A 27,525-nucleotide genomic window follows, 5' to 3' on the forward strand; every position below is an offset into this window, starting at 1 on the left:
GTCCACTTTTGGTTTCATTCACTGAAAGCCATTTGGCTGCAGGTAACATAGTATAAATTTGTGTTTGTGTGTACATGAAAGGGGGAGGATGAATATGCTTTATTTGTTTGTTTTTGATCACATCATTTAGAATCCCTACAGCACAGAAGAAGGCCATTTAGCCCTTTGGGTCTACACTGACCACAATCCCACCCAGGCCCTATCCCTGTAACCCTCATTCACCCTGTTAATCCCCCTCACATTAGGGTCAATTTTTCATGGACAATAAACCTAACCTGCACATCTTTGAACTGTGGGAGGAAACCAGAGCACCCGGAGGAAACCCATGCAGACACGGGGAGAAAGTGCTAACTACACACAGGCAGTGACCTGTGGCCAGGATTGAACTTGGGTCCCTGGCGTGTGAGGCAGCAGTGCTAACAACTGTGCCACCATGCCACCCTCAAGTCCCTAATTGAGGAAGTTGAATAATGCTATTCAGACTTCTCCTTGCATCCACCAATAAGTCCTCCACCTCCCCCCATCCCCGGTTTGATATCTAATACATATTGCCACAATACATTCATGTCATTTTTCAACTCACTTGCAGAAAACATAAGGCAAAATTCAAATTAGTGATTTGACCTTCCTCCTTGCCTAAAGGTTGTTGGGGTTAGGGAACTGTGGAAGGCCCAAAGTGTCATTCTGGGGCCTAGTGAAGCAGCCCTGCTCCTCCCAACCCATAGAAAAATATTCATCTTTTAGGGGAACACACCTTCTGAGTTATTTTCTGTCCCTGCTTGCTTGGAGGTGCCCAAAACAGGACTGATAAAAAGGGCCTGGAGCAAATAAGAAATTACGCTCACAAAAAAAGCTGCAAAATAATACACGGGCATTCGGCCTCTGACCTACGGGTAAGCATTCTCCAAGGCAGCCTTCATGACACACGACAGCGCAGAATTGCTGAGCAGAGACTGATAGCCAAGTTCCGCACACATGAGGACGGTCTCAACAGGGATCTTGGGTTCTAGTCGCACTATCTGTAACCCCCATGGCTTGCCTGAGTTTGCAAAACCTCACTTACTGTACTGTCTGGAGACAATACACATCTCTTTAACCTGTGATCAGTGCTCCTTCCACTCACATTGTCAGCCACTTTAAGACTTGAACAGCAGGTTAGGTGTAAAGATTTGCATTCTAATCAGTAATCTGTAAACTGTCAGTGCTGTTAATATGCTCTGTCTGAGGCCAGAGCTCTCCATTCACCTGATGAAGAGAGAAACCTCGAAAGCTTGTAAGTTTACTATGAAATAAATCAGTTGGACTTAAACCTGGTGTTGTCAGACTTCTTACTGTGTCATTGAAAATCCCAGCTGTGTCATCTCTGGAGAAAATGGGATGGAGAGTTATGGAGAAATTATGGGAAGGTGGACTGACCTACGAAGATGGTAAACTGCAAAATACTGTTAAGCATTTCAGTGCTTGCTCAGCCAGGACCATCCTATCTATTCGGATATTTGCTTGCAGTTACATGAATCTGGGTGGCACGGTGGCACAGTGGTTAGCACTGCTGCCTCACAGCACCAGGGACCTGGGTTCAATTCCAGCCTGAGTTCACTGTCTGTGCGGAGTTTGCACATTCTCCCCGTGTCTGCGTGAGTTTCCTCTGGGTGCTTTGGTTTCCTCCCACAATCTAAAGATGTATGGGTTAGGCTGATTGGCCATGATAAATTGCCCCTTAATGTCAGGGGCATTAGGAGGGGAGATATGTGGGGAAAAGGGAATAAGGCCTGTGGTTGGTGGGCCGAATGGCCTCTTTCTGCACTGTAAGGATTTAATGTAAGTCTACTTATGGCAATAATAAAATTTTAAAAGGAGAAAATATGGGAGGGATCAGAGGTTTGAAGAAGAAAACCATGGATCTGTAGGGCCCGTTATTAGTTGCAAAGCTTCAGGCTTTAACACTGAAGGGGTTAAATGAAAGAACCCCAAAGCTACATTAATTAACTTGGCTTTGATATCTCATGTGCCATAATTTTCATTACAGGAGCCGGTGTCAGATTGGAATATAACTGCATCACTGATGCTTGTTTACATCAGAAGCAATACATAATACTTTCTGATGCCATATTGTCACTTAAATCCACCCTTCTAGGCTTCTGTATTTCTGTTCGAATTAATAGGCAACTGCCACTGGTGCGTTAAATTACTTCTTGTTTTGCGGGAAAAGACACAACTGGTAAAGTTATTACTGTATTTACGCTCTGGAACGCACTTGGAATTTTTTTTCCCCTTGCTATTTTAATTTTTTATATGTAAAGTCTATTCAAAAGTGAATCTAACATATTTGTGTTCATAAAATAGCACGTGTATTATTTTGCAGCATTTAATTAATGTATGGTTTGGCACCAAACAGAATTACATACACAAACTGGGCCCTGAGGACTTGCCACAACTGCGTTGGAAAAGAAAGTATTTAACATGCGGAATTTGTCCACAGCTGATAATTTATTGGAACTCATCTGTAACCAGTCCTGGCACTGATTTATAAGTTGATTTGAAAAATAAATAAAAGTGATAGAAACCTACATTTGGCTTTAATGATAGACTGTTGCAGCGTGAAGTGCAAGGATATGAAACATTGCGAGGAAATTAGATATTATGCCCCGGAGACAAGCACTGCTACTAGCCCATTAATTATTAGATATTTATTATTAAAAATTTCTCTTCATGAGCGACTGCAGAATGTTCGTACAACTCAAGCTGTTGAGTTCTGACGTGAATGAAGTGGATGGAGCTCATTTGTTTCTTGCGTGCTGACAGAGCGAATCTCCCACAAAGGTTCATCACCTACTCTGTTGCAATACTTGGTGTCAGTAAGATTACATAAAAGAAAAGGTAATAATAGCATTAACTGGTTAGATTTATTCGCCTTATTTGTAAAGTGTGTGGTGGGGAGGAGGGGGAGGGAAGGGGAGGTTTTATTGCATCTTTTTCAAACATTAAACATCCTTACAGGTCTCAGCACAGTGGCAGGGGCAGCACGGTGGCACAATGGTTAGCACTGCTGCCTCACGGCACCAGGGACCTAGTTCAATTCCCGGCTCAGGTCACTGTCTGTGTGGAGTCTGCACGTTCTTCATGTCTGCGTGGGTTTCCTCCGGTTGCTCCAATTTCCTCCCACTGTCCAAAAGATGTGCTGATTAGATGCACTGGCCGTGCTAAATTCTCCCTCATTGTATCTAACGGGTGCTGGAGTGTAGCGATGAGGAGATTTTCACAGTAACTTCATTACAGTGTGAATGTAAGCCTACTTATGACACTAATAAATAAACTTTACTTTAAATATAACATTGTACACTGCCTTTGCATTGCTTTGGAAGCAAATCCAGTGTTTGTTGAAGTGGGGGGGGGGGTGGGAAACACACACCAACCGCCATTAATTTTACATCATGCAGCACACTCTGGTGCTGTGAGGCTGTTCTGTGCCACACCAAAATCCAGTGAACTGTCAGAGGAAAAATGCACACACCAATTTCCATCAATTTTAACCTTTAAGTTTATTTGCAGACGGTGAAGAGAGAATGGAGATGGGGAGCAGAAACAATCTACACTACCAACCAAACTCATAGGCCTATATCGATGCACCCTCCAAACAGAAGGGTTTCAGAGAATGTCTCTTTTAACAAATGAAGTTTGTAGCCTACACTCCAAGTCCAAGGACAAAATAAAAAAGCTTTAGCCTGAAATAACCAAGTAATGGATGTGCTGCCAGCCCTCCCCGCTGTGGCAATTTTGAGAGGGCGACATTATTATATACTTCCCTATTTGTAGTTGTGATGAACTCCAGACATCTGCCATAATTTATTAGAGAACCAGTGGAAGAAAAAAAATACCCATAGGTTACCGATCCAACTGATGCAGTTGACATTAACAAAGGAGATGGTGGCCTCTGTGGACCGCCCCAGTGAGCAGTTGTGAGCAAGTTTAAACCATAGCTTCTGTACTGCAAAAGCTTTATTCTTAAATGGCCATAAAGTAAGCTTGTAAGAAGCTGCGCTGAAAAAATTATCACTTTTCTTTGCAAAGTTCAGCTCTCAGACTGAGGTTAAAATCTGAAAACAATGGGCTGCTATAAATGGGTACCTTTCCAGAGGCAGTGTGGTGACACAGCGCTTGGCACTGCTGTCTTACAGTGCCAAGGACCCGGATTTGATTCCCAGCATGGGTGACTGTGTGGAGCCTGCACGTTCTCCTTTGTGTCTGTGTGGGTTTGCTCCAGGTGATCTGGTTTCCTCCCATAGTCCAAAGATCTGCGGATCAGGTTGATTTGTCCTGCTAAATTGACCCAACATCAGAGGGATGCTCCGGTTTCCTCCCCCAGTCCGAAAGACATGCTGGTTAGGTACATTGGCTATGCTAAATTCTCGCTCAGTGTACCCGAACAGGTGCCAGAGTGTGGTGACTCGGATATTTTCACAGTAACTTCTCTGCAGTGTTAATGTAAGCCTACTGGAGACACTAATAAATAAAATTTGAATCACTAAACTTGCAAATTTCTAATAAATGAGTGCACTAGTGGCACCTAGTGGTGCTACTCTACACTGCACAATATCCTTCTGGAAAAAATACAATCTTCATAAAATTATTTTGAACTTATCTCATAAAATTTTTAGAAACACCATGCTTTTTCTAAGAATTCTACAGCAGAAGGGTAAAGGACATGGTCCAAAGATGTGCTGGTTCGGGGAATGGACATGCTAAATAGCCCCTTAGTACCCAAGATATTTCGGTTGTCAGAGTTGGCGCAGACTTGATGGGCCAAATGGCCTCTTCTACACTGTCAGGATTCTGGCGAGAAAGGCTGTGGAATGGGGCCCACTGGTTTGCTATTGCAGAGAGCTGGCACAACCACATGGCAGAATGGCCTCCTCCTTGGCTGTGACCATTCTATGTTGCATAGGCAGATGGATTGGCACCTGGGAGATGAAAAGATTTAAAATAATTGTCAAAAAAAGTGAAGAAAGTTATTTTTATTCAGTAAGCTATGATCTGTAATGCTGTCTTGAGAGATGAAAGTAGAGTTAACTTGTTCAAATGTAAAATTGGACATGTATTTGGGCCAAATGATCTTGTCCTGTGCTACAATTTAATACATTCATCAATTCAATCAGGCCAGTAAAATTTTCCACTTTATATTAATTAGTGCTGTACAGAGAACTTTTCCTGGGCTCCTTTGCCAACGATTGGAAAACAAAACTATTTTGCAAATCTGGAAACTGGATTTAAATTCTGACTGATAAAGCAGTTCTATCCAATGAAATGACCAAGACTGCAAAATACTACAAAGAGTTGTGAATTAAGCCCAGTCCATCATGCAAACCAGCTTCCCATCCATTGACTGAGTCTACATTTCCCACTTCCTGCCTTGGGAAAGTAGCCAGCATAATTATGCAGTCCAGATATTCTCTCTTCCACCTTCTTCTGTCAGGAAAAAGATTTTTTTTTTGTTTACTTTATTTCAATCCAATCAAGTCAAATTAAAGCCAATTCAGAATCTCAAGTTGGGACATTCCCGATCCAAGCTGACAAGACAGGGCTCTCACCTCCTGTCTTGGGCTTAATCTACATGATCCAAGCTGATTGGAGTAGGTGTAGCTCCTCTTCCAAGGCTTGATCCAATTTGCATCTTAGCCAAAAGGCCACTTTAAAAATTGCTTCAAAAGAACCTGAAATGTAACTTAATGACTTAAACCAAGCACAGCATGTCAATACTACACTTGATCTTAGCCAAAAGGCCAAGAAGCAATTCTGAGGTCAAGTATCAACTGACTCAAGAACAGTTTCTTCCCTGCTGTGATCAGACTTTTGAATGCACCTACCTCACATTAAGTTAATCTTTCTTTACATCCTAGCTATGACTGCAACACTATATTCTGCACGCTCTTGTTTCCTTCTCTATGCTTCGTCTGTATAACATGCAAGAAACAATACTTTTCACTGCATGCTAATACATGTGATAATAATAAATCAAATCAAAAAATGCATTTACTGCTAATTTATGGACTAGTGAATACATCCCTAATTAGGAACTCATTAGCAATATTACTCATACAGGCTTCAGGACTGTTGTTTGTGGGAAAATGGAAATGATGGGTTGGATTATATTTCCCCTGCCACACGCACCCTCCCCCCCTACCCCAGTAGTATGGGCAGTACCTACCAATGCCATAATGTTAACCAGCAATGGGGGAGATATCAGGAGGCTCATCCACATTTGGATGAGTTGAGGCCAAGTGTACAATTAATGGTCATTTAAGATTAAACCAGCATGAGGAGATGCCAGCATTGGATTGGGGACAGTAAGAAGTCTTACAACACCAGGTTAAGGTCCAACAGGTGAATGGAGAAGTAGGTTTCATAAATACAGCATATATAGACAGACACAATTGCAAGATAATGGTTAGAATGTGAGTCTTTACAGGTAATCAAGTCTTTACAGGTACAGACAGTTGGCAAGTGGAGAGAGGGATAATCAGGGCATTAGTGAGATTTTGCAAACCCAGGCCAAATGGTGGGGGTTACATGTAGTGTGACATGAACCCAAGATCCCAGTTGAGGCTGTCCTGCATGAGGAACTTGGTTATCAGTTTCTGCTTGGTGATCTAATCAGCAGCAGAGGAAACATGCAGCAGGCTTCAAGCCCAATTTTTATTGCATGCGCTGATGACGAACAGGAGGTGCCTTCTTAATAGGAGCTCTGGCTCCATCAGAGGACCCTGCCAGATCCAACGTCACACTCACTGGGGACATCTAGCCTAGCTCTCAGCAATGTCCCTCCCATCTGTCCCATGCTCTTATCATGGTTGGGAACTTAATAGTCCCTGCAGCACTCACCCCTCCAGGTGCTGCTGGGACTAGAGAATTGCTCTCAACAAGTGGGAATTCCCATCTTAAACCAACTGCTTCACCTGACTGTTAAATGCCTGTGGTCTAGCTGCTAGAACAGGGAATTCCAGCACCCAGTAAAGTCCACCCCATCGTCACTACTGGTATGGTAGTGGTCATTCTAAAGTTGGGTCAATGGTACATTGCAGAGGAGCAGTGGAATTACTGTGTGTCAGACTGCATCTCATAGGGCAATACTGGACAACATTGTGAATGTACCTACACCACACGGACTGCAGTGGTTCAAGTGGCTCACCACCATCTTCCCAAGGGTAATTAGGGATGGGCAATAAATGGTGGTCTAGGCAGCGATGCCCACATCAGCTGAAAGAACACTGAACTAGAGAGAATTCCACTTCCACAGTACCAATATCGTGCAACTTGATGACTACAAACAATAGATGGGATCTGTTTTGTGTGTTTTTTGGAAAAGGTTCACCTCTAAATGCTGAAGAATTATTATTGAAACTTGAATATTGAACAATGGCCCAACTAGTGGTGCATGCACCATTGATGAAAGAGAATTTCAGTCTGACATAAGTGGCCTATTCTTTGATCATTTTAAAATCTTAGTCAAAAATGAAACGCTATAAACCTTTAGTTACGCATTCCAGTGTTAGGTTCAATAAATAAATGATGGGCAAAACATTCAAGGTGAATTTTTAGCTGACTTGAAAAGGGCAGCATTGTGCACTGTGGTTAGCACTGCTGCCTCACAGCACCAGTGACCTGGGTTCGATTCCCAGCTTGTGTCACTGTCTACGTGGAGTTTGCATGTTCTCCCTGTGTCTGCATGGGTTCCCTCTGGGTGCTCCAGTTTCCTCCCACAGTCCAAAGATGTGCTGGTTAGGTTGATCGGCCCATCTTATCAGGCGGATTAGCAGCGTAAATGCATTGAGTAACAGGGATAGGGCGCGGATGGGATTGTTGTTGGTGCAGGCTTGATCGGCCAAACGGCCTTTCTGCACTGTCGGGATTTTAAGAAACCATTGCATGTGCATTTATCTGAAACTTTTGAGTAGCTCATCTCTACTTCTCTGAAAAGCTGCAATGATCTCCCACTAAAATCATCCATCGATCTATTGTGATGTCAAAATCTCTGACAATTTTCAACATAAACAATGGACCTTCATTACCCTTCACAAAATGAGTGACGACGGAAGAAAATGTGATTGAAGGAGAAAGAGACATCATAAATTGGAGCAGTGGACATATCATGTGCACATTTCTCTAGACTTGAAATGATCCAAGTTAAAAAAGCGTGAGAATGGGGCTAATTATCTAATGTTACTTTTCATTCATTTTCACTAGTGCTGGGTGGTCACAGCCAATGACTTTTAAAAACTTTCACGTGTGACAAGGTATGCTTGTGAAATGTTTTAGTGCTTATTTGCATCTGAATTATCTGCCTGACAGTGGATATAAAAATCAAAGATTCCCTCTGCATTATTGTGATCTCTGCACTGATATCTACTTTTAGACTCACCTGACGAAGGAACAGCGTCCTGAAAGCTCGTGATTCCAAATAAACCTGCTGGACTTTAACCTGGTGTTGAGACTTCTTACTGTACTTTTAATTGCCATGTTTAAAAAATTAAAACCAGGGTTTTAAGCTGTAGATAAGTAGATAAATCCCCAGGACCAAACAAGGTCTTGGCCCTTGAAGGAGACTAGTGCTGAAATTACAGGGGTCCTGGCAGATATATTTAAAATGTCAGTATCCACGGGTGAGGTGCCAGATGATTGGAGGATAGCTCATGTTGTTCTGTTGTTTAAAAGAGGCTCAAAAAGTAATCTGGGAAATCACAGGCCGGTAAGTTTGATGTCAGTAGTAGGTAAATTATTGGAAGGAATACTAAGAGATAGGATCTATAAATACTTGGATGGACAGGGACTTTCAAGGGAGAGTCAACATGGCTTTGTGTGTGGTAGGTCATGTTTAACCAATCTATTAGAGTTTTTTTGAGGAGGATACCAGGAAAGTGGACGAAGGGAAGGTAGTGGATGTTGTCTACATGGACTTCAGTAAGGCCTTTGACAAGGTCCATCACGGGAGGTTAGTTAGGAAGGTTTAGTCAATAAGTATACACGGAGAGGTAGTAAATTGGATTAGACATTGGCTCAATGGAAGAAACCAGTGACTGGTAGTGGAGGCCTGTGACTAGTGGTGTGCCACAGGGATCAGTGCTGGGTCCATTGTTGTTTGTCATCTATAGCAATGATCTGGATGATAATGTGGTAAACTGGATCAGCAAATTTGCCGATGATACAAAGATTGGAAGAGTACTGGACAGTGAGGAAGGTTTTCAAAGCTTGCAGAGGGATTTGGACCAGCTAGAAAAATGGGCTGAAAAGTGGCAGATGGAGGTTAAGCAGACAAGTGAGAGGTATTGCACTTTGTAAGGACAAACCAAGGTAGAACATACAAGGTAAATGGTAGGACACTGAAGAGTGCAGTAGAACAGAGGGATCTGAAAGTACAGATACATAATTCCCTAAAAATGGCATCACAGGTAGATAGGGTCGTAAAGAGTGCTTTTGGAACACTGGCCTTTATAAATCAAGGTATTGAGTATGAGTTGGAATGTTATGGTGAGGTTGTATAAGACGTTGGTGAGGCTGAATTTAGAGTATTGTGTGCAGTTTTGGTCACCTAATTACAAGAAGGATATTAATAAGGTTGAAAGAGTGCAGAGAAGATTTACAAGGATGTTGCCTGGACTTGAGAAACTGAGTTACAGAGAAAGGTTGAATAGGTTAGGACTTTATTCCCTAGAGCATAAAATAATGAAGGGAGATTTGATAGAGGTATATAAAATAATGATGAGCATAGATAGAGTGAATGCAAGCAGGCTTTTTCCACTGAGACAAAAAAACTAGAGGACATGGATTAAGGGTGAAGGGGGAAAAGTTGAAAGGAAATATTGGGGGGGGGGGGGGGGGGGGGGGGGCTTCTTCACACAGTGTGTGGTGGGAGTGTGGAATGAGCTGCCAGATGAAATGGTAAATGTGAGCTCACCTTTTAATGTTTAAGAAAAACTTGGACAGGTACATGGATGAGGGGTGTGGAGGGATATGGTTCAGGTGCAGGTCAGTGAAACTAGGCAGAAAAATGGTTCGGCACAGCCAAGGGCCAAAAGGTCTGTTTCTGTGCTGTAGTTCTATAGTTCTAAGCTGAGGTTTGGTCGAATTACTAGGATTCCAACACAGCATAATCTAAAAGGTTCAATCACCCACAACTAGGTTACCTTGTGATTTACATACTAAAAATATTCAACTCTCTAAAGTGGAGCAGATTCACACCTCCTGCTTATCCAAATAGTGTTGAATTTCCACTCTGGCCTCAGTTACAATGCTGTATATCCTGGAATGAAGAGCTTGTCGTATGAGGGATGGTTCAGGACTCTGGGTCTGTATTCGTTGGAGTTGAGAAGGATGAGGGGGGGAAAATTTTATTGAAACTTAGAATACTGGAAGCCTAGGTAGTGTTCTCATGGAGAAGATGATTCCACTAGCAGGAAAAACTAGAACCAGAGGGCATAACTTCAGGCTAAAGGAACGATCCTTTGAGGAGGAATTTCTTCAGCCAGAGGGTGGTGAATCTGTGAAACTCTTTGCTGCAGAAGGCTATGGAGACCAGGTCATTGAGTGTCTTTAAGACAGAGATAGATAGGTTCTTGATTAATGAGGGGATCAGGGGTTGTGGGGAAAAGGCAGGAGAATGGGGATGAGAAAAATATCAGCCGTGATTGATTGGTGGAGCAGACTCAATGGGCCGAGTGGCCTAATTCTGTTCTTCTGTCCACTGTTAAAGATTCAGTTATCGTGAAAAGTTTACTTCAAATAAACAAATAAACCTGTTGGTATTCTGTAATAAAAAGTGTGCCCCACTGAAACAATCCTGATGATGTGAGAACAGGGCATGACCATGTTTGCAAACTTCCATAAATCCCAGGCCAAAAGATTGTGACTGCAAAAAATTCAAAAGTTTAGCAATATGCTTTACTCAGTTCCATTTTTTTTGTATTAAAAGACATTTAGCTCTAACACGTTAAAATACAGTTTCTCCTTTTTGTAAAAATCATAAAGGCTTAAAAAGGCATTGTGCAAAAAACAGAATAATATAAAGGCCACAACACAAAAGTTGATTTTGCGATGGGATAGTTGGGACTTCTCTCATCATCTTCTGACTTTTCGCCTGCTCTTAACAAAAAGATGAACAAATACACTTCACTTGGAGTGCTGTGCACTTGGGAAGTGTTTTTGGCAAAGTACAATAATTATTATGTCTTAACATGGCACTTTTTTTGCACTCAAATAAATTAAGTACAATAAAGAAATATTTGTGTATTTAAGATCACTGTCCAATGAAAATTCTGTAATCACAATATTTAATGCCACATCTTCCAACTGCTGTGCATCAATTTAGGAACTCAGTACAATTAAGATACATTAAGTGTACTTGAGAGGTATATTTAATTGTACGATCATGATAAATAATCACTTTAAATACCACTGTACCACACAAGCTGTACACGAACAACATGTTTTTTTTAAAAACCATTTGGCCCTGATCAGAAACTTCCACCGACCGAAACAAAAATTGCAGAATACATATTTGATTCTTTTACAAAGCAATCGAACCAAGCCAAGCAATGTGACCAAAATCCAGAAATCAGGAATTTTATGTACATTATTAGTAAACAATCTTTGTGATATTATGGTCAACAATTGTTCCCTTTTGCCACACCTTCATATTCTGTTAATTGTTGACTGTTCAAATTTGCTTTTCAGCAAAACTGAAGTCATCAGTCGCAAGTGCAGCATGGCTCCATCTCGCTAGTCCACTGCTGCACAGTATCCTCACTCAGCCAACTAATGACTGCTTGGTCAGATCAAATCCCAAAAGTAGTTATTACCATGGACTCTACACAGTCTGGGACATGGATCTCATTTGTTTCTTCTTGATTACATTCCAAAGATCAAGCAGTGATGGCAGCTGGATTTTGTCCATATTTTTGCTGTAAATATTTAGGAAGATCCCAAGGACAACAACAAGACCTGACCATAGGTAGCTTAAAGAGGAAGAAAAAAATTAATTAGTATTGACTAATTGGTAGATTATGCAGTGCTCCACCACACAGTTAAAAGTTTACGTCCTGAGAATACCAGCTCAATAGTGGCAAACACTTCTAACAAGTTTACACATGAGCAGCATTTTTGTATTTCTATACCCAAAAAATGCTCCCACCTCCAAAACCAATGCTGAGAGCCAGGAGTAGCAAAACCTAAATACTGTAAAACAAAAAGCAATTGACAAAACTGATTCAGGCAAATTGCCCACAATGGTTAAGGATACAAATACCAAAATTAAAATTCGGAAGCTAGAAGAAAGAGGAGGAAATTATTTATTCCGAGAGCAATAAACAATGGGTTTGATTTTCAATCCAAGTCAGGACTCAAACTCCAATTTCCAGGTCCTAACCCCGCGCTGCTTCTGCATCACCTACCCAATGCAACCTTCAAATATAAATGTCTTAATTTGGCCAGTGCTGTATTTGGCACCTAATTAGGACATAGGGTGTTAAGAGGGGCGGGAGCTGCCTGCAGAATACCAGCAACAAAAGCAGATTGAAGCAGCTACGATGAGGCCTGCTGTCTTGCAGAAAAGACGCAGCAGTGAAGGGCCAGCAGCCTCCCCGTGCACACAATAAGAACTGAAAACAGTCCTCTAGCCCTTCCTGGCCTATTAACAAGTTCCTCAAGGGGCACAACAGGCCATTAAATCGGAAGCAAGTAGGTTTCCAAAACCCCCCACCCACCCACTGTGAAAGTTCCACAGCATCCTGGAGATGTCATGACACTGACCCATCATCCAGGAATGCCAGCTCCTATTCTTGCCCCCACTGAAAATCGCAGTTGTGTTGTCTCTGGAGAAAATGGGTTATGGAGAAATTACAGGAAGGTGGGACTGATCTATGAAAATGGTAAACTGCAAAATACTGTTAAGCATCCCTGTGCTTGCTCAGCTAGGACCATCCTACCTATTTAGGTATTTGCTTGAAGCTGGGTGGCATGCTGGCACAGTGAGTTAGCATTCTGCCTCACAGCGCCAGGGAACTGGGTTTGAATCCTGGCTTAGGTCACTGTGAGGAGTCCCCATGTTCTTGCCGTGTCTGCGTGAGTTTCCTCTGGGTGCTCCAGTTTCCTCCCATGATCCAAAAGACGTGCTGGTTAGGGGCACTGGCCATGCTAAATTTTCCCTTAATGTACCCGAACAGGCACTGGAGTGTGGCAACTAGGGGATTTTCACAGCAACTTCATTGCAGTGTTAATGTAAGCCAACTTGTGACACTAATAAATAAATAAACTTTAAACATTAAAAACAGAGTCTAATATCATACTGCATTACTACTGCTAGGTCTCACAAGAATATGTAATTTCAAACAATTAGCAAAGCACTCGCTACTCAAGTTGTTTGCACAAAATGAAAATCTACTTACTGAAAAGTGAAAGGCTTTGAAAAGAAGAAAAATGACAGCCCAATTGTTACTGCTTTTCTTCCAGTGGTTACTGCAAATAAATACACGCAGATGTTCACTTCTACTCAAAAGTGCTTTTTAAGCTTCAAAGACAAATGGGGGGGAAAAAAAAAATCAGGGAAGTAATTTCCTTAACATTTCTGTGAAAAGCTCAATAAATATCACGTTTCAAATCAGTTGACTGATAATTAACAGGCTTGTCAAGTTAATAGCACTATGTGCAAAAATATTGGCAGCCTTGGAAATTCTAAAAGAGCCAGTGTTTCTAGCTTGCAATAAACAGGTTCAACTGCGCAACCAATTCCAACCCTACTTCAACATGGACCAATATTAATGAGATCCAATATTAATTGGACTGCATGATTAAAGAACCACAGATATTATAGTGTATTCTGGTCCACTATATATGTCTGTTTTTTTGGCAGTGTCATCTCTATGGCTTTAATGTGTCTTTTGATGTTGACATCCCCAAAAAAATGCACAGTACGCAAACCATCTTTCCACTTGTATCTATGTTCCTATTTAAAACCCAAAATGCTACTGAGCATTATTTTCTCATCTCACTGCATTCATTTTTAGTGAGTTAGGTATTTAAACTTTCTGGTGTCTCTTCATCCTACCCTTTTGTGCCTTTCACTTGTTTCTCTTCCCAAAATGCATTCCGCTCATCCACAAGAATTTTGCCCCTGCCTCTGACTGGCCATTTCATTAACCTGCCTTTCTTAAGCCTCCTACAGTCCTCCTCATCATTCACATGTTTGCATTATCAGCACATTTCAACAGTGTAGTCATTGGGTGCGATCTGGCTACTAATCGCCATCAACATTACTCTAGTTTTGTGAAGTGAAATAAATATATTTATAATAAAAAAAGGTTGAAAAAATATGAAGAACAGGTGGGGAGATGGACTTGAGACCAGGGAGAAATCTGCCATGATCTGATTGAATGGCGCAGCAGACTCGAAGGACTCAAATTTACCAACTTCTGCTCCTGGTTCCTACGTTAAATTAAGTTATAATCCAAATTTCCATTCACGACTTATTAACAGCCTGACAATTTGTTATGATTCAAGTCAGAAACTCCAGAGTGTTCTATGGAGCCAACCTGGACTGTAAGTTTTGCACCATGAATTTGGCAAGGATGAGCATGGTATGTTTGACTTCAGGTGTGATTCAAATAACCCATTAGGGAGCTTTTATCAAACAAAGTTTATTTAAGAATATAGTTAACATGTATGGAAAATTAGCAAAAACATTTATCAATTATAAATAAAAGCAAAACAACCACAATAATTTATAACCCTTAACAAGTATATCTCAGATGTTCCAATCAAACAAAAACTTCCTTTGGACAAATCCTTTTCACAGATTTAACTCAGCAAAGACTAATGCTCACGTGATACTGAAACTGAGTCCTTTGGATGAATGCCGCAGTTCCATTAATACACTCAGAACAGTTTGAAGTCATAGCAGCTTCCTAGAACACCATGGAGACTGGTCAAGCCACCAACTTCAAATTTTCTACTGTAGCAAGGCAAGAAGCCTTACTTTCAGCTAACCAGCAGAATTTCCCAACTGGGGGAAGAGAGACAGAGAGAGAGAGATACTGCTTTCAGTCTGATGTCCACTCCCTTCTAAACTAAAAACCTGCAGTTCAGAACCAAAAATAAAAGAGCTCCTGTCATTTGACCTGCAAACATTTTTCCTCCTGACAACACAGGGTCATAAAACGAATTCCCAAAGTAAAATTAAACAATCCCCATTTAAGCAACTTAGGGAGTAATAACAGGGCTCCTAGAAGACAATCCAGTGCCACAATGAGATCAGCTAAGGCTGTGAGCTACAGAGAATATGATTTTAAAAAAAACTCTTAAAGGCAAACTAAGGTCACAATTGTAAAACATTCTATGAATCAGCACAATCGGTCAGTGTTGTAAAATATAGGGCGCGATCTTACCTGCTGTTCATGCCATACTCCCATTGGCGCAAAGTTGGAGAATTTGGCGGCCAGCCAAATCTCTGCTCACTGCGGCAGGATGGGAAAATCACACCAGGGTGAGCAGTGGTAAGAATCTGGCCATAAATTCTGCTGCCCACTTCTTTTTCTAAAAAAAATTCTGTTGAATATGAAAATGTGGTAACCTGGTGCAGCTCCATCAACGCAGCCAAAAATGGATTTAACCCCAAAAAGTGTAGTCCCCCACCTGATTTTAAATGACTGAAAAATACTTCAAAAATCTATACAGAACCATTTTCTGTTTACTTGGCACAGTTAGAATTTTGTTTTTAATATTTGAAAAACTTAAGTTGTGTAATTTGTGTTTTTGCATCTAAATAAAAGGGCCATGTTTTAAGAGCCTTCTTGAAGGCCTGAAAATGGTTGCAATGAGCAGAAACTCACAATGGAAATAATTAGGTAGTGTCAGTTTTGTGAGCAGGGCTGACCTTATAAACCAGCACAAATGATTGCAAAATCTCAGGATGTAACTTGCGCTCGAAATTTCTTTTGCTCTGGTTGGCTAACTTTGGATGCATTGTGTGGGAAACCTAGAACCTCAATTCAATTTTAAAATTTACTTTCTCTCCCATTACCCCGTCTATAGGTTTGCAGGGCCTCAGATGCAGCTGGGGGCGGGGTGGTGTACAGAGCCTCTAGTATCAAATCAGGTGCCTCCTCCTTACCTTCAAACCAAAAGGACCCCCCCTCCCCCCACCCCCCAGGCTTCCGTTCCCCTCCTCATCATGATTCCCCACAGCAACCTCCATCACTTTGACAAGTGGGACTATAAACATTAGTTTGGCCGAGGGCTGTATTACTCAAGACAGAAGTTTAAAAACTGATGGAATCAAACTCCAAAACTCAAAGTCCCACCACTCTCAACTGTAATAAACTTGAGCTGTTCTCCCCAGGTAAAATATCATTCAGAATCTGCACATCTCCTAGCTGTTGCAAGAAGCAATAGTAGTCTCTGATATGGCCAGAAAGCAGGGGATTCTAAAAGAAACGAGTTAACAGTCCTGAGCTGCTCAGATGTTGCTTTTCAAAATCGATTGGATTCAGCAGCATTGTTGGGTCCAAAATATTTAATGGTAATAGGGGCAAACAGTTTTGCATCTTGGAATCATTATTCATATTAATGGGCAATATAGTGGCACGGTGGTTAGCACTGCTGCCTCACAACACCATTGATCTAGTTCGATTCACAGCTTGGGTCACTGTCTGTGTTGAGTTTGCACATTCTCCCTGTGTCTTCATGGGTTTCCTCTGGGCGCTCTGGTTTCCTCTTAGTTGGAAAGATGTGCTGGTTAGGTGCATTGGCCATGCTAAATTCTCCCTCAGTGTACCTGAACAGGCACCGGAGTGTGGCAACTAGGGGATTTTCACAGCAACTTCAGTGCAGTATTAATGTAAGCTTACTTGTGCCACTAATAAATAAACTTTAAACCATTGCTCATATAAGATGCAACAGGATCACAGTCACTCAAAGATCCCAATAACCAACATTGTGGATTGGTTTAAGTTGTTTTGGACAAATGGCATCAGCTTACAACAGGCTTGATTTGATCTTTAACTGGTCAGAGCCAAGTAGTACTGAGAAGAACATCAGGCATGTAAAACAGGTTGTCAGACTGACGAACAAGTATTAGCAGCTGGCAACACAGCAGGGACAACACATCAGGCACAAAATGTTAAGCATGCCGGGGGCTTTCGACAAGAGATTTTGATGAGACTAGTTCACTTTGTGAATAACAGAAAAAATGCATTACATGGAGTCTCACCTTCCAACTTTGAAACATTAATAAGGATGCAAGTTTTTAAGATTGCTGCTTGTGTGGGGAAAGGTCACATGCATGATAAGTCATCATCATCTATCTCATTGTCATAACATCGCAAAGAAAGGTCATTTGATTTTTGCCCATGATGGAGTGCAAGAACATTCTGGCCTTATTCAGTCAGTTTATACTGGATACAGAGAATGAGGAAGGATGATTACTCTCAAAATGGGGTGTTGTTTAAGAAAAAGTAGGATCTTGCATTAGTTGCTGTACAGATTTGATGTAACTTTGCAAAAATCTGTGCACTACATTATAATTTTAGCAAAGGAAAAAAAATGTTGAAATTTCTCTGAAGTTTTTGTTTAAGATTGCAAATGATTTTCAGCTAATGTTTGGGGGATCTGGGTTTGAATCCTGCCACGGCAAATGATGGAATTTGAATTCAAAGTTAATATGGACATGTTGTGCTTGGTTGAAAGCACTAGGTTATACTTTAGCTTCACTTGAAGAAATTTTTAAAAGTGGCATCTCAGCCTTTTGGCTAAGATGCAAATGAGATCAAGCCATGGAGGAGAAGCAATGTCAACTCCAATCAGCTTGGGTCATTTAGATCAAGCCCAAGACAGGAGGTGAGAGTTCTGTCTTGTCAGCTTGGATTGGGAATGTCTCAACTTGTTGAGATTCTGAATTAGACTTGATTTGATTGAACTGGAATAAAAACAAAAAAAAAGAATCTGTTGATGACCGTGAAACCATTGTTGATTGTCAGGGAAACCCACCTGGTTCACTAATGCCCTTTAGGGACGAAATTCTGCCCTTCTTGCCTGGTCTGGCATACATCCGACTCCAAAGTCACAGCAATGCGATTTATTCTCAAAAAGTGAAAGATTTATATGATCTGAATAAAAACTAGGGATGGGCAATAAATTCTGGCCAGCCAGTGATGCCCATGTCCCATGAATGAATAAAAAAAAGCAGCCTAGCAGGAAAGGCTCCAAATCATATTTTATTATTTGAAATATGGATTTAAACGATTTCCAATTTTAACATGTCTCTGATGAACAATGGGTGAGATGTATATTACCTGTTGCAGCAACAAGTGCACCAAACAGCTTTATCAAAGCTAATACAAAGGAAATTCCAAAATATCCACTCAATGAAAATATGAATGCATAACCGTACGTTTGCACCGGATGCTGCAAAACAAACACGGAAATGGAAGTTATAGCTCCTCAATGACTCCAATTAGAGATTAACAGTCTCTTGCAATGTTACAGGCTGACATTGTTCATTTAAAAAGCTAAAAACTTGCACAAGTAGCATTCTCCAAAAGTAAATTTTCCAAGTCAGTAACACCAATTATCTGTTCTCGCCTTTCGGGAAAAAAAATCAGTAGTTATCAGTTTATGGTGATAGAACAGAGTGTACTTGCAGCTCATCACCAAGGTTGAAGATAATGCATGACCAGGTAAATCACTGCTTATTGATTAGCAGATGCCAAGTTTTGGGTTTAACAGACTGCAGTTTATGGCAACATTTTTCAAGGGCAAAAAAAAGTAGGAAACTGTGCAAAAATTCTTGAATTTAACAAAACTGACAATACAGTGAGAGGAGGGGGATTTTGACAGCAGTCTTGGAAGAAGGTAAAGCTTAGTGGGTCAGTGAGTAGGGGGGGGATCTCCTCCTGACCCACATGCAACACCTCTTTTGGCAATTACATTTTCCTACAGAACAGTCCTCAACTTCCTTTAGCTGCTGGTTTCCACATTTCGTCCCTCCTGCCCCCACCGGCCAGGCATGGCAGGTTAAATGGATAGCATGCAGCTTGTTATAGTACTGATCTGGAAAAGGTACCTCCACGGAAAAGACTGGTTGCCTAGCTCCCTGCCCTGCCTTTGTTAGAAACAGGAATGGGGGGGTTGGAGATTAAATAGAAATAAATGAAAATGGCATAATGTCATTGTATTATAATGGAACAGGCAGGAGATGGCAAAAATAATAAATATCCAGTGCTACAGATCTGTCCCTATTTCAGGTCAGTGATGCCAGGTGTCAACTGATGCATATGGGCATTCTCATTGAAATTTACAGAATAATGAAAGGTCTGGATACAGGGGAAGATGTTTCCATTGGTAAGAGAGACTAGGATCTGAGGGCATAGCCTCAGAATAAAGGGACAACCTTTTAGAAATGTGATGAGGATGAATTTCTTCAGCCACTGGGTGGTGCTACTATGAAATTTACTGCCACAGAAGGCTGTGAAGGCCAAGTCATTGAGTACATTTAAGACAAAGGTAAATAGCTTCTTGATTGCTAAAATGAGTTCAAGGGTTACGGGAAAAAAGCAGGAAAATGGGGTTGAGAAACTTATTACCCATTATTGAATGGCAGACCAGATTTGATGGGCCAAATGGCTTAATGTCTTATGGTCTATTAGCATTATTGAAAGGTAAAATAAGCCCCATTGAAGGATATGGGTTCAAGCAATGTACTGTGAAAGAAAACTGCATTTTCAAGAGGTCATGCAATCGATATAATCTATGCAATAAAATAATCAGAAAAGGATTAGGTGAAGCTCATATTGAGGTGATCGTTGTCTTGAAAGAGAAAAATAAGTGGGAGGGGAAAGCTTAAGCGACTTCAACAAGTGTGGACAGCAATTTGAGAGGAAACTAGGCCCAAATATAGTTTCAGTTGAAAACCACATGATAAATTTTTAACAAATGTATAATATTAGATCTTGTTAAAAGCTTTGGCGATGTCTAGTGCAATGGCAATTATTATTCAACACTAGCAGGAAAATGATATGCAAAGTCACAGCATGCCAGGACGAATAGGGTCGATCTTTATCTAAATGATTTTTGTATATTCATAAATGGCATTTACAGTGTGTTTGAATTAATACTGTAGAAATGGAAATTAGAAGTCCCTCAGACTGTTGGTCACTTCAACATGTCAAAGACTGAACCAAAAATTGTAAATCTCATTTTCTTTGTACGTACTTTGCAAAATTATTTTCTAAGGAAGCGACCGCAAAAAACTACAAAGGATTGTGAACAAAGTTCAATCCATCACGCAACCCGGTCTCCTACACATTGACACTTCCCGCTGCCTCAGAAAAGCAACCTGCAAAATCAAGGACCCCACGCACACCGGACATACTCTCTTCCACCTTCTTCCGTCAGGAAAAAGATACAAAAGTCTGAGATCACGTACCAACTGACTCAAGAACAGCTTTTTTCATGCTGTCATTAGACTTTTGAATGGACCTATTACGTTAATTTTTCGCTACACACTACCTATGACAGTAACAGTACATTCTTCTTTCCTACTCCCTTATGTACGGTATGCTTTGTCTGTATTACATGCAATAAATACTTTTCACTGTATCTCAATACATGTGACAACAGTAAGTCAAATCAAATGTAACCTTAGTAGCTTTAGAATTGTTTAAAAGTGATTTCAGTTGCATGATAATTTCATATTTAGACATTTTGTAATGTAATATTCTGTGCTCACAGAAACACTTTACTGCTATTCAAATATGGTATGTATTGTAATGTCTATTAAACATGTATATATTGCAAAGCATGAGTGAGAATGTAGAAATGCCCTAAACTGTGCAGCAATAGTTGCAGATTCAATAAAAAAGACTTTCCTGTGGATTAACCAACAGAGGCACTTAATGGTGGTATTCACTCATGGGTTCACATTTAGTCCAGACTAAAATCTTTCTCAGAATATTTTATCGTCGTGTGTGAACAACAGCCTGAATTTATCTTAAATTTGTTCCAAAACCAAATGGTCAATCTCACTTGCTGGTGCTATGAAGATCCAATACAAGCTTGATGGATCAATACCATATTTACCCACAGAGACGGGAAAATCTTATCCAATTCCAAGTCTGCACTACATTAGCTGATTTGATCTATAGCTTCAATCCCTGCACTCATTTACTATTCAACAACTCATTTCAGAAAACGCACAAATACAGAAGTCAGGAACAGCTATGATATCTTCTTACATTAATAACACCTACCTTCATATATGCAATATGGTCATTTGGGAAAGGTACCCGAGAGCTGCAGCATCAATGGAACCCTGACCCAGCACCAATCAAATTAGTATCATCTACAGAAAAGTTAGGCGGATGATAACAATGGAAAATAATGGATCACTGAGTAAACTAATTCACTAATATTAGGCACTTCACTTTTGTCAAGCCTAATGAAGTGGTCTCCATAACATAGCTTATATCAGCATAGGGAATTTCGACATAGTAACATTAACAGATGAAATAAAGCAGCACAGTCAAGTCCTAATTTATTAAAAGCCCTTATCAGTCAAACTCCACCTCAATTATTATACTGTAGAAAATAAAATGAATGGTTAGGCCAAAAAGCTTAGTTTTTTTAAAAGGATCCTGGTGTCAATTAGATGAACATGAAGACTGCTGGAACTTAGTGTGAACAAATTTAAAAGCACGCATTATTTAAATATACTACGTTGAACACACTTACCCTTGAACAAAAGACAAAAGCAGGGCTCAGTCCACGGGTACAAAACAAACCCGTTAATATATACAGAAAGCCTATTGAATAGGAATATAAAACCTAGAAGCAAAAGAAGACAAATATGAGAATCATCAGCCATGGATATGCAACTGCTCAAAGCGAAAGCAGGCATTTTGCAAGCAAACTTGTACTGATATAATAGGTCAGAGAACGGAGCAAATGATAAATAACAGATAGTGAAGGTGCCAGATGGCAAAACATCTAGAATGGATTTAACATAATTGACCCGAATTGCTTTCCAAGTTAAAGCATACTAAATTATCAAAGTACCTGTAAAAGCTAATTGCTGATCCCTTCTGTAATTTTGCCAAATAAAATAAATGCTAACCATTGCAGCATGTTTTTGCACAGCTAGTGGTCATATATTTAATAATATATGGTTTAATAGGACATCACTCATTACCTAGCCCAGTGGTTCTCAAACATTTTTGGTTAAAGGGTAAATAATCATGGACTTTCCATCTAAAACTTAATACCACACAAAAATCATAATACGAAGAATGCTTCCTGCAAAGAATATCTAGGTAATGTTTTTAACTAAACTGTTACTTGCTTATCGATAGACTTGGGTGTACTTGCTTCTCATTGTAGAGTCTGTCCTTGGCAGGAGCGTGTGGCAATCAGAAGCACAGAGAAAGCACTTGGGGAACAGGAACATCAGGGAAGAATGGCCGAGGGAGAGAGGTTTGCGTGCGTGCACCTAGCAAAAGCAGGAACACGTGGGGCAACAGCAAACGTGGGGGTCTTTTAGTCTTCATCACAGTGCCTTGGACAGATGCCCACCCACAAAGCTGCTCTCTTCATGGATCTCCTGGGAGGTTCCTAAAGCTAGGTCTCACAGACCACAGTTAGATCCACTGATCGTACAATTGGTTTAATGTAGGGCAACCTGAATAACCCAGGATTTTGTTATGGAAGTGTAAAGGACTGACACAATACACTGAAGAAACGGGAAAGAGATACATAGTCAGCTATTTATGGGGGAAATCAGAGGTGCTGCCATTAGGGCTCACCCTGCATTCTTAAATATTTTGCAGAACTGCTTACTATCAAGTTTAAAGATTTATATTAGATAGGGGAACCACATAAGAGAAACTGGAGACAGATCACTATAGAGAAAAATTAGATATGAACATTAGGAAATAAATCAAAAAGACTTGCTTCAACTTACTTCAATATCAATACAGACAACTTCTATTTGACGACATTTGCTGTCATCATTTGAGCCACAGTTTTGTTTTTTGTGGTTCATTGCAACTTTTCAGAATGCCATCTAGTCTCATTATAGTGGGGCGAACTTCTAAAAATGCTGACTGGATGACTGACTGGTTGACAATTTTAAGGTCACCCATCAGATTGGACTGGAACTGTAACAAACTTACATACTGAGATTGTTTCCTTTTTTTAAGGAAAGTGATCATATCATATTCAATAATTTAAAAAGTAAACTCAACAAGGACTCATTCTTCAGAGCCCCTCAATTTCACTTAAGGTTCTGCTTCTCATTTTGCAGAACGGTTCAATTGATTGCGTTCAATTTTTTTTGTTTTGCAACACATTCAAAAATTGAAGTTCTCAACCTGTCTCAGAGGCGAGAAGTTTCTCTAAGCACCTGGCAGAATGATATGTAGCAGGTTCACAATGCATTTTCTTATTTTCTTCAGGAAAGTAGAACTTCAATCACATACATCAAAATTAAAGGCACCAAAAGTAATATTGAGTGGTACAGAGGACAGTCAGGCAGTAACAGCCACCCAACCATCCACATCACTAGATTAACACAAAGAAATACCAGCCGAAGTCCGAGGATAAAAAAGCAAGGACGACATTAATGGTCACCAAAAGGGAAATAAGTTATTGCAACAGTGGAGAAAGACCGGGAGTACGTGAAGAATTAAAAAAAAAGCAATTGATACAAGCACTCAAACATTAAACAAAATATTTTGCAAAATTCTAAAAAGAAATCATTATATTTGAGCTACTGCACAATTAATCGAGTTTCTTAAAAATGTTTTTCCAAAATTATTGGGAGCAAGGCAATATAACAAATTGTATTCTCATGACTTTATTATTACTCTCCACCGCAGCAGTACATCAGGGAGAATCTTCCATATTTCTAATAGTGTTGGTGAGTACATTTTACACTGGCTAATCCAGAAATCATGAGCTGGTGAAGCATAGCATTATCAATCCAGTACTTTTCAAACCTATTATCATAAATCTGAATTGAGCACTTGGGTTATTCATTTCGTTCGTCAAGACTATTTCTGCATGATTGTGCTATGTAAATTCACTATAGCTAGTCAGCCTATTTCACTGCATGTTATTACAAGCCATCATTTACTAGACAAGGGCTGAATTATAATACTGTAAAACGACAAAAGGGCTTTAACCCAAGTTAACAAGTTTTTTTCTAATGTTGACTACTGACATATTTTGGAAACTTCCCATAATTTCCAAGCAACAAGCTTTTTTTTTATAATATTTCTTGCAGTAATAATGAGAATGACACATCAGTGAAATTATCTCAGTAAGGATGAATAATAATGATGTAACATAGAACACCTATTTATCAGTATTGCCCAACAGTCATACATCAGAACTCTAGATGTGGCTAATTTCATTTTTGATTAGTAAATACAAATACTGATTAGGCACGTGATCTCAACGCTATGATTTATAAGGCATAGATAAGGATTTCAAACAAACCTAAGCATTTGTAAATTATAATCCCATGTCATAACTTCAGGGTCCATTTCAATCCATTTAGTTTTATAAACTTGTCCAATATCTTATTTGCAGATGGCAAGATTGTAAAAAAGATTCTATTAGACTTGCCAACCCCATGCCCTCAGGTTTTACATGAAGCAGTTTAGGATATAAATTATACCAAAATACAATATACTGCCAAAAGGGACATTCAGGCAATCTCCTTTTAGTGAGATCAGTAAACTCAAATGAAATGTGCAAGCATGTTAATATTCTACTAAAATGGGTCATGAAAAATTTATTTTGCCTAATTCTAGCTAGCTTTAAACCTGTGTTTCCTTTGCTGTATGGCCAAGCTACAAGTCTCATCTTTCAGTGTATGGTCAGCTTAAATAAGAGTTTTCTTGTTCAGTATTTCACTACTACTTGCGGCTGTTTTTTTTTAAAAAAAAGTAACATGCATCAAAATAGGTTCAAGGAGCAACTACTCTCTTGTGCTTATGGAATACAGTTTTTTTTAAAATAAGTGAGCAAGGTTATTCATAAATGGCAAAGCCACAAATGACTTCTAAAGGTCTTAAATCATTGTTGTTAGTGAAACGACATCTGAACCTTGGGCTTCTATTTGTTTGAAAAGATGAAAAATTTACAATTTTCCTAGGAATACTAAGGTTTTTCTCAACAGTTCAATTTTGCCACATAAAAACAAACAAGCCACTTGACCTCGAGTGAGGTTTCTATTAATGTACAAATTTTGTATAGAAATGGAGTCAGAACACAAAATCAATCAGAAAAGGAATGTTTTATCAATGCAGTGATGAGAAGTTATTGGACAAGCAATATTTGTCTCTGTTGCACGCACAAACTCCAATTTACATGAAAAGAAACAGGAGTAGGGCAGACCATTAGACAAGCTATCGCCATGCTCTGAAGAACATGGCTGCAACTCGCCAATCTGTAATGAAGCAGATCTAAGAGATCACCAAGATAAAAGCAAAATACTGCGGATGCTGGAATCTGAAACAAAAACAGAAAATGCTGGAAAATCTCAGCAGGTCTGTGGAGAGAGAATAGAGCCAATGTTTCGAATCTAGCCCAGACTTGAAACGTTGGTTCTATTCTCTCTCCACAGATGTTTCAAACCTGCTGAGATTTTCCAGCATTTTCTGTTTTTATCCAATTTGTCTATTATCGTGCTCCGTAGAAGGTGAAAAAGTAGTGCGATTAAAAAAAGTAAAACCCAATTTTCAAAGTCACAGGAAAACAAGATTGCAAGCTGATGAAGTCCATCAGTGTGTGAAGTTTGGACAGCATCAGAACAATTTAATAATTGTTTGACCTGGAATATACAGAAGGATGATAGAAGGTGAAATTAGATTATGTGCCAGTGATTCTAGCAAATGGAATTCTTAACTTATGCTGTCTCATACATCTTGCTACAAAACGTATATAGTCTGTAATTCATGGATTACACGTTGCATAATAAGTACATGCAAGCAATACTTCAGCATCCCATGCTCCACATGTATAATCAATAAACATTTCCAACGCACATTCTTTCCACTGAACAGATTTCAGAGTACATCACATTGGAAGACACTTACACTTCTATTAGTTCTCCAAATGATAAGGATTGTTAAAGTCAGTTTTTATTGCCAGTTTAAAAGCTTTATTTGCTCACATTTGATAATTAGTGCAAAACCACCCATCCAGAGAAGTCTGTGGGGAAAATTGGACCTCACAAACCCTGCTAAATATCAAGTTGCAACCATTTTCAGGCGCTGAAACTTGGTAAAGTCAGGCATGAGGCAAGTAATGCAATCTGTGTGCACCTCCGTGTCGGTTCCCCCTGTACAAAAGCCTGAAAATAGCTGTGATTGGGACTGTGTCCGAAACAGGCATGACGCTCAATTTGTTGCACGCCCAACCTTACCAATATTTCTCCCTTTACCACCATGATCGCCCATCCAGATTCGGTGCAAAACAACTCTACGAAAGTCCGATTTGGGCGCTGCAGTTAGTGCGGAGGTAAGTGCTGAGCCTCCACTGCCACTCTGCTTGAGATCAGTGGTGGGGAAGGAGGAGGGGTCCGCTACCACTCCATCTGAGATCGGTGACAGGAGGAGGGGTCGCAATCAGTCTTGGAGTGTGGGATAAAGGGGTCAGTGATGTTGTGGGGGTGGAGCAATATCTGTGGGGGCCAGTGGGAGGCATTATCCAGCCTAGGAGGGATGTGAAAGGGGAGCTGCATTCTATCATTTTGTTCTTAGCGCATGCGCTGTTGAGGCGCCTATCGGAGCTGCAGGGTTTTAGGCGTGTTAAGCTCCGCCTATGGGCTTGTGCAGTGCAATTCAGAACAGCTGATATTTTTGCAGGCAGAGTGCGTATAGGGGCACCTGAGAACAGGTCTAAAAGTTGGATCTGAAACACGCCCAGTTTCAAGTCCGTCCAGCATTTAGAATCAAAATGGTAAAATAGGATCTGGCGAAGCCAGATTTGTTTTCAACAGCAGACACTGAAAAACAAACAAGAGTCTTAAAAAAAAGCGCAGTAAAGATACATGCATAGAATTATAATGCAGAGGAGGACACTTAGCCCATTTTGCCTATGCTAGTTCTTTGAAACAACAATATGACTAACTCAACTCTACTATTTCCTGAAACCCTGCCATTGTTTTCCTTTTTACGTTCATTCTCAATTCCTTCTGGGAAGGTACAATTAATTTGCTTCCACCTCCCTTTCAGGCATTATTCTAGATCATAACTTGTCATGTGAAAAGAAATGTGCTCACTCTCTCTCTGGTTCTTTTGCCAATTATCCCAAATCTGTGTTCCCTGTGATACCAACCCTTCTGCTAGTGGAAACACAGTTCCTTTTTAATTTATTAGCTAAATCTCCTTGTAACTTTGAGCACTTTTATTAAGTCTCCCTTAAATGTTCTCTACTCCGGTGAGAACAATCGCAGCTTCACTGGCCTTTCCACATAATAGTGCTTCA

The 27,525-nt window shown here is 40.1% G+C and overlaps 1 protein-coding gene and 1 non-coding gene across 3 annotated transcripts in view; both read right to left on the bottom strand.

Annotated features, from left to right (window-relative positions):
• Positions 1-5,606: 5,606 nt before the first annotated feature.
• Positions 5,607-5,789, bottom strand: LOC145347145 (U2 spliceosomal RNA). Its single transcript, XR_013887796.1, has one exon. It is a non-coding gene; the product is annotated as a U2 spliceosomal RNA (small nuclear RNA).
• Positions 5,790-10,915: 5,126 nt separating this feature from the next.
• slc35b3 (solute carrier family 35 member B3) overlaps positions 10,916-27,525 on the bottom strand; it is a 41,484-nt gene continuing 24,874 nt past the window's right edge. For both annotated transcript variants that reach the window (XM_080193878.1, XM_080193877.1), the window contains 4 exons: positions 21,766-21,858; positions 18,330-18,441; positions 13,431-13,500; positions 10,916-12,002 (listed from right to left, as the gene is read on the bottom strand). In XM_080193878.1, coding sequence (XP_080050004.1) covers positions 11,855-12,002; positions 13,431-13,500; positions 18,330-18,441; positions 21,766-21,858 — 423 coding nt within the window. In that variant the 3' untranslated portion in view covers positions 10,916-11,854. The remainder of the gene's footprint in view (positions 12,003-13,430; positions 13,501-18,329; positions 18,442-21,765; positions 21,859-27,525) is intronic.

This window comes from Carcharhinus amblyrhynchos, chromosome 8 (genome assembly GCF_965287045.1).
Source record: "Carcharhinus amblyrhynchos chromosome 8, sCarAmb.v2.hapA, whole genome shotgun sequence".
NCBI lineage: Eukaryota > Metazoa > Chordata > Chondrichthyes > Carcharhiniformes > Carcharhinidae > Carcharhinus > Carcharhinus amblyrhynchos.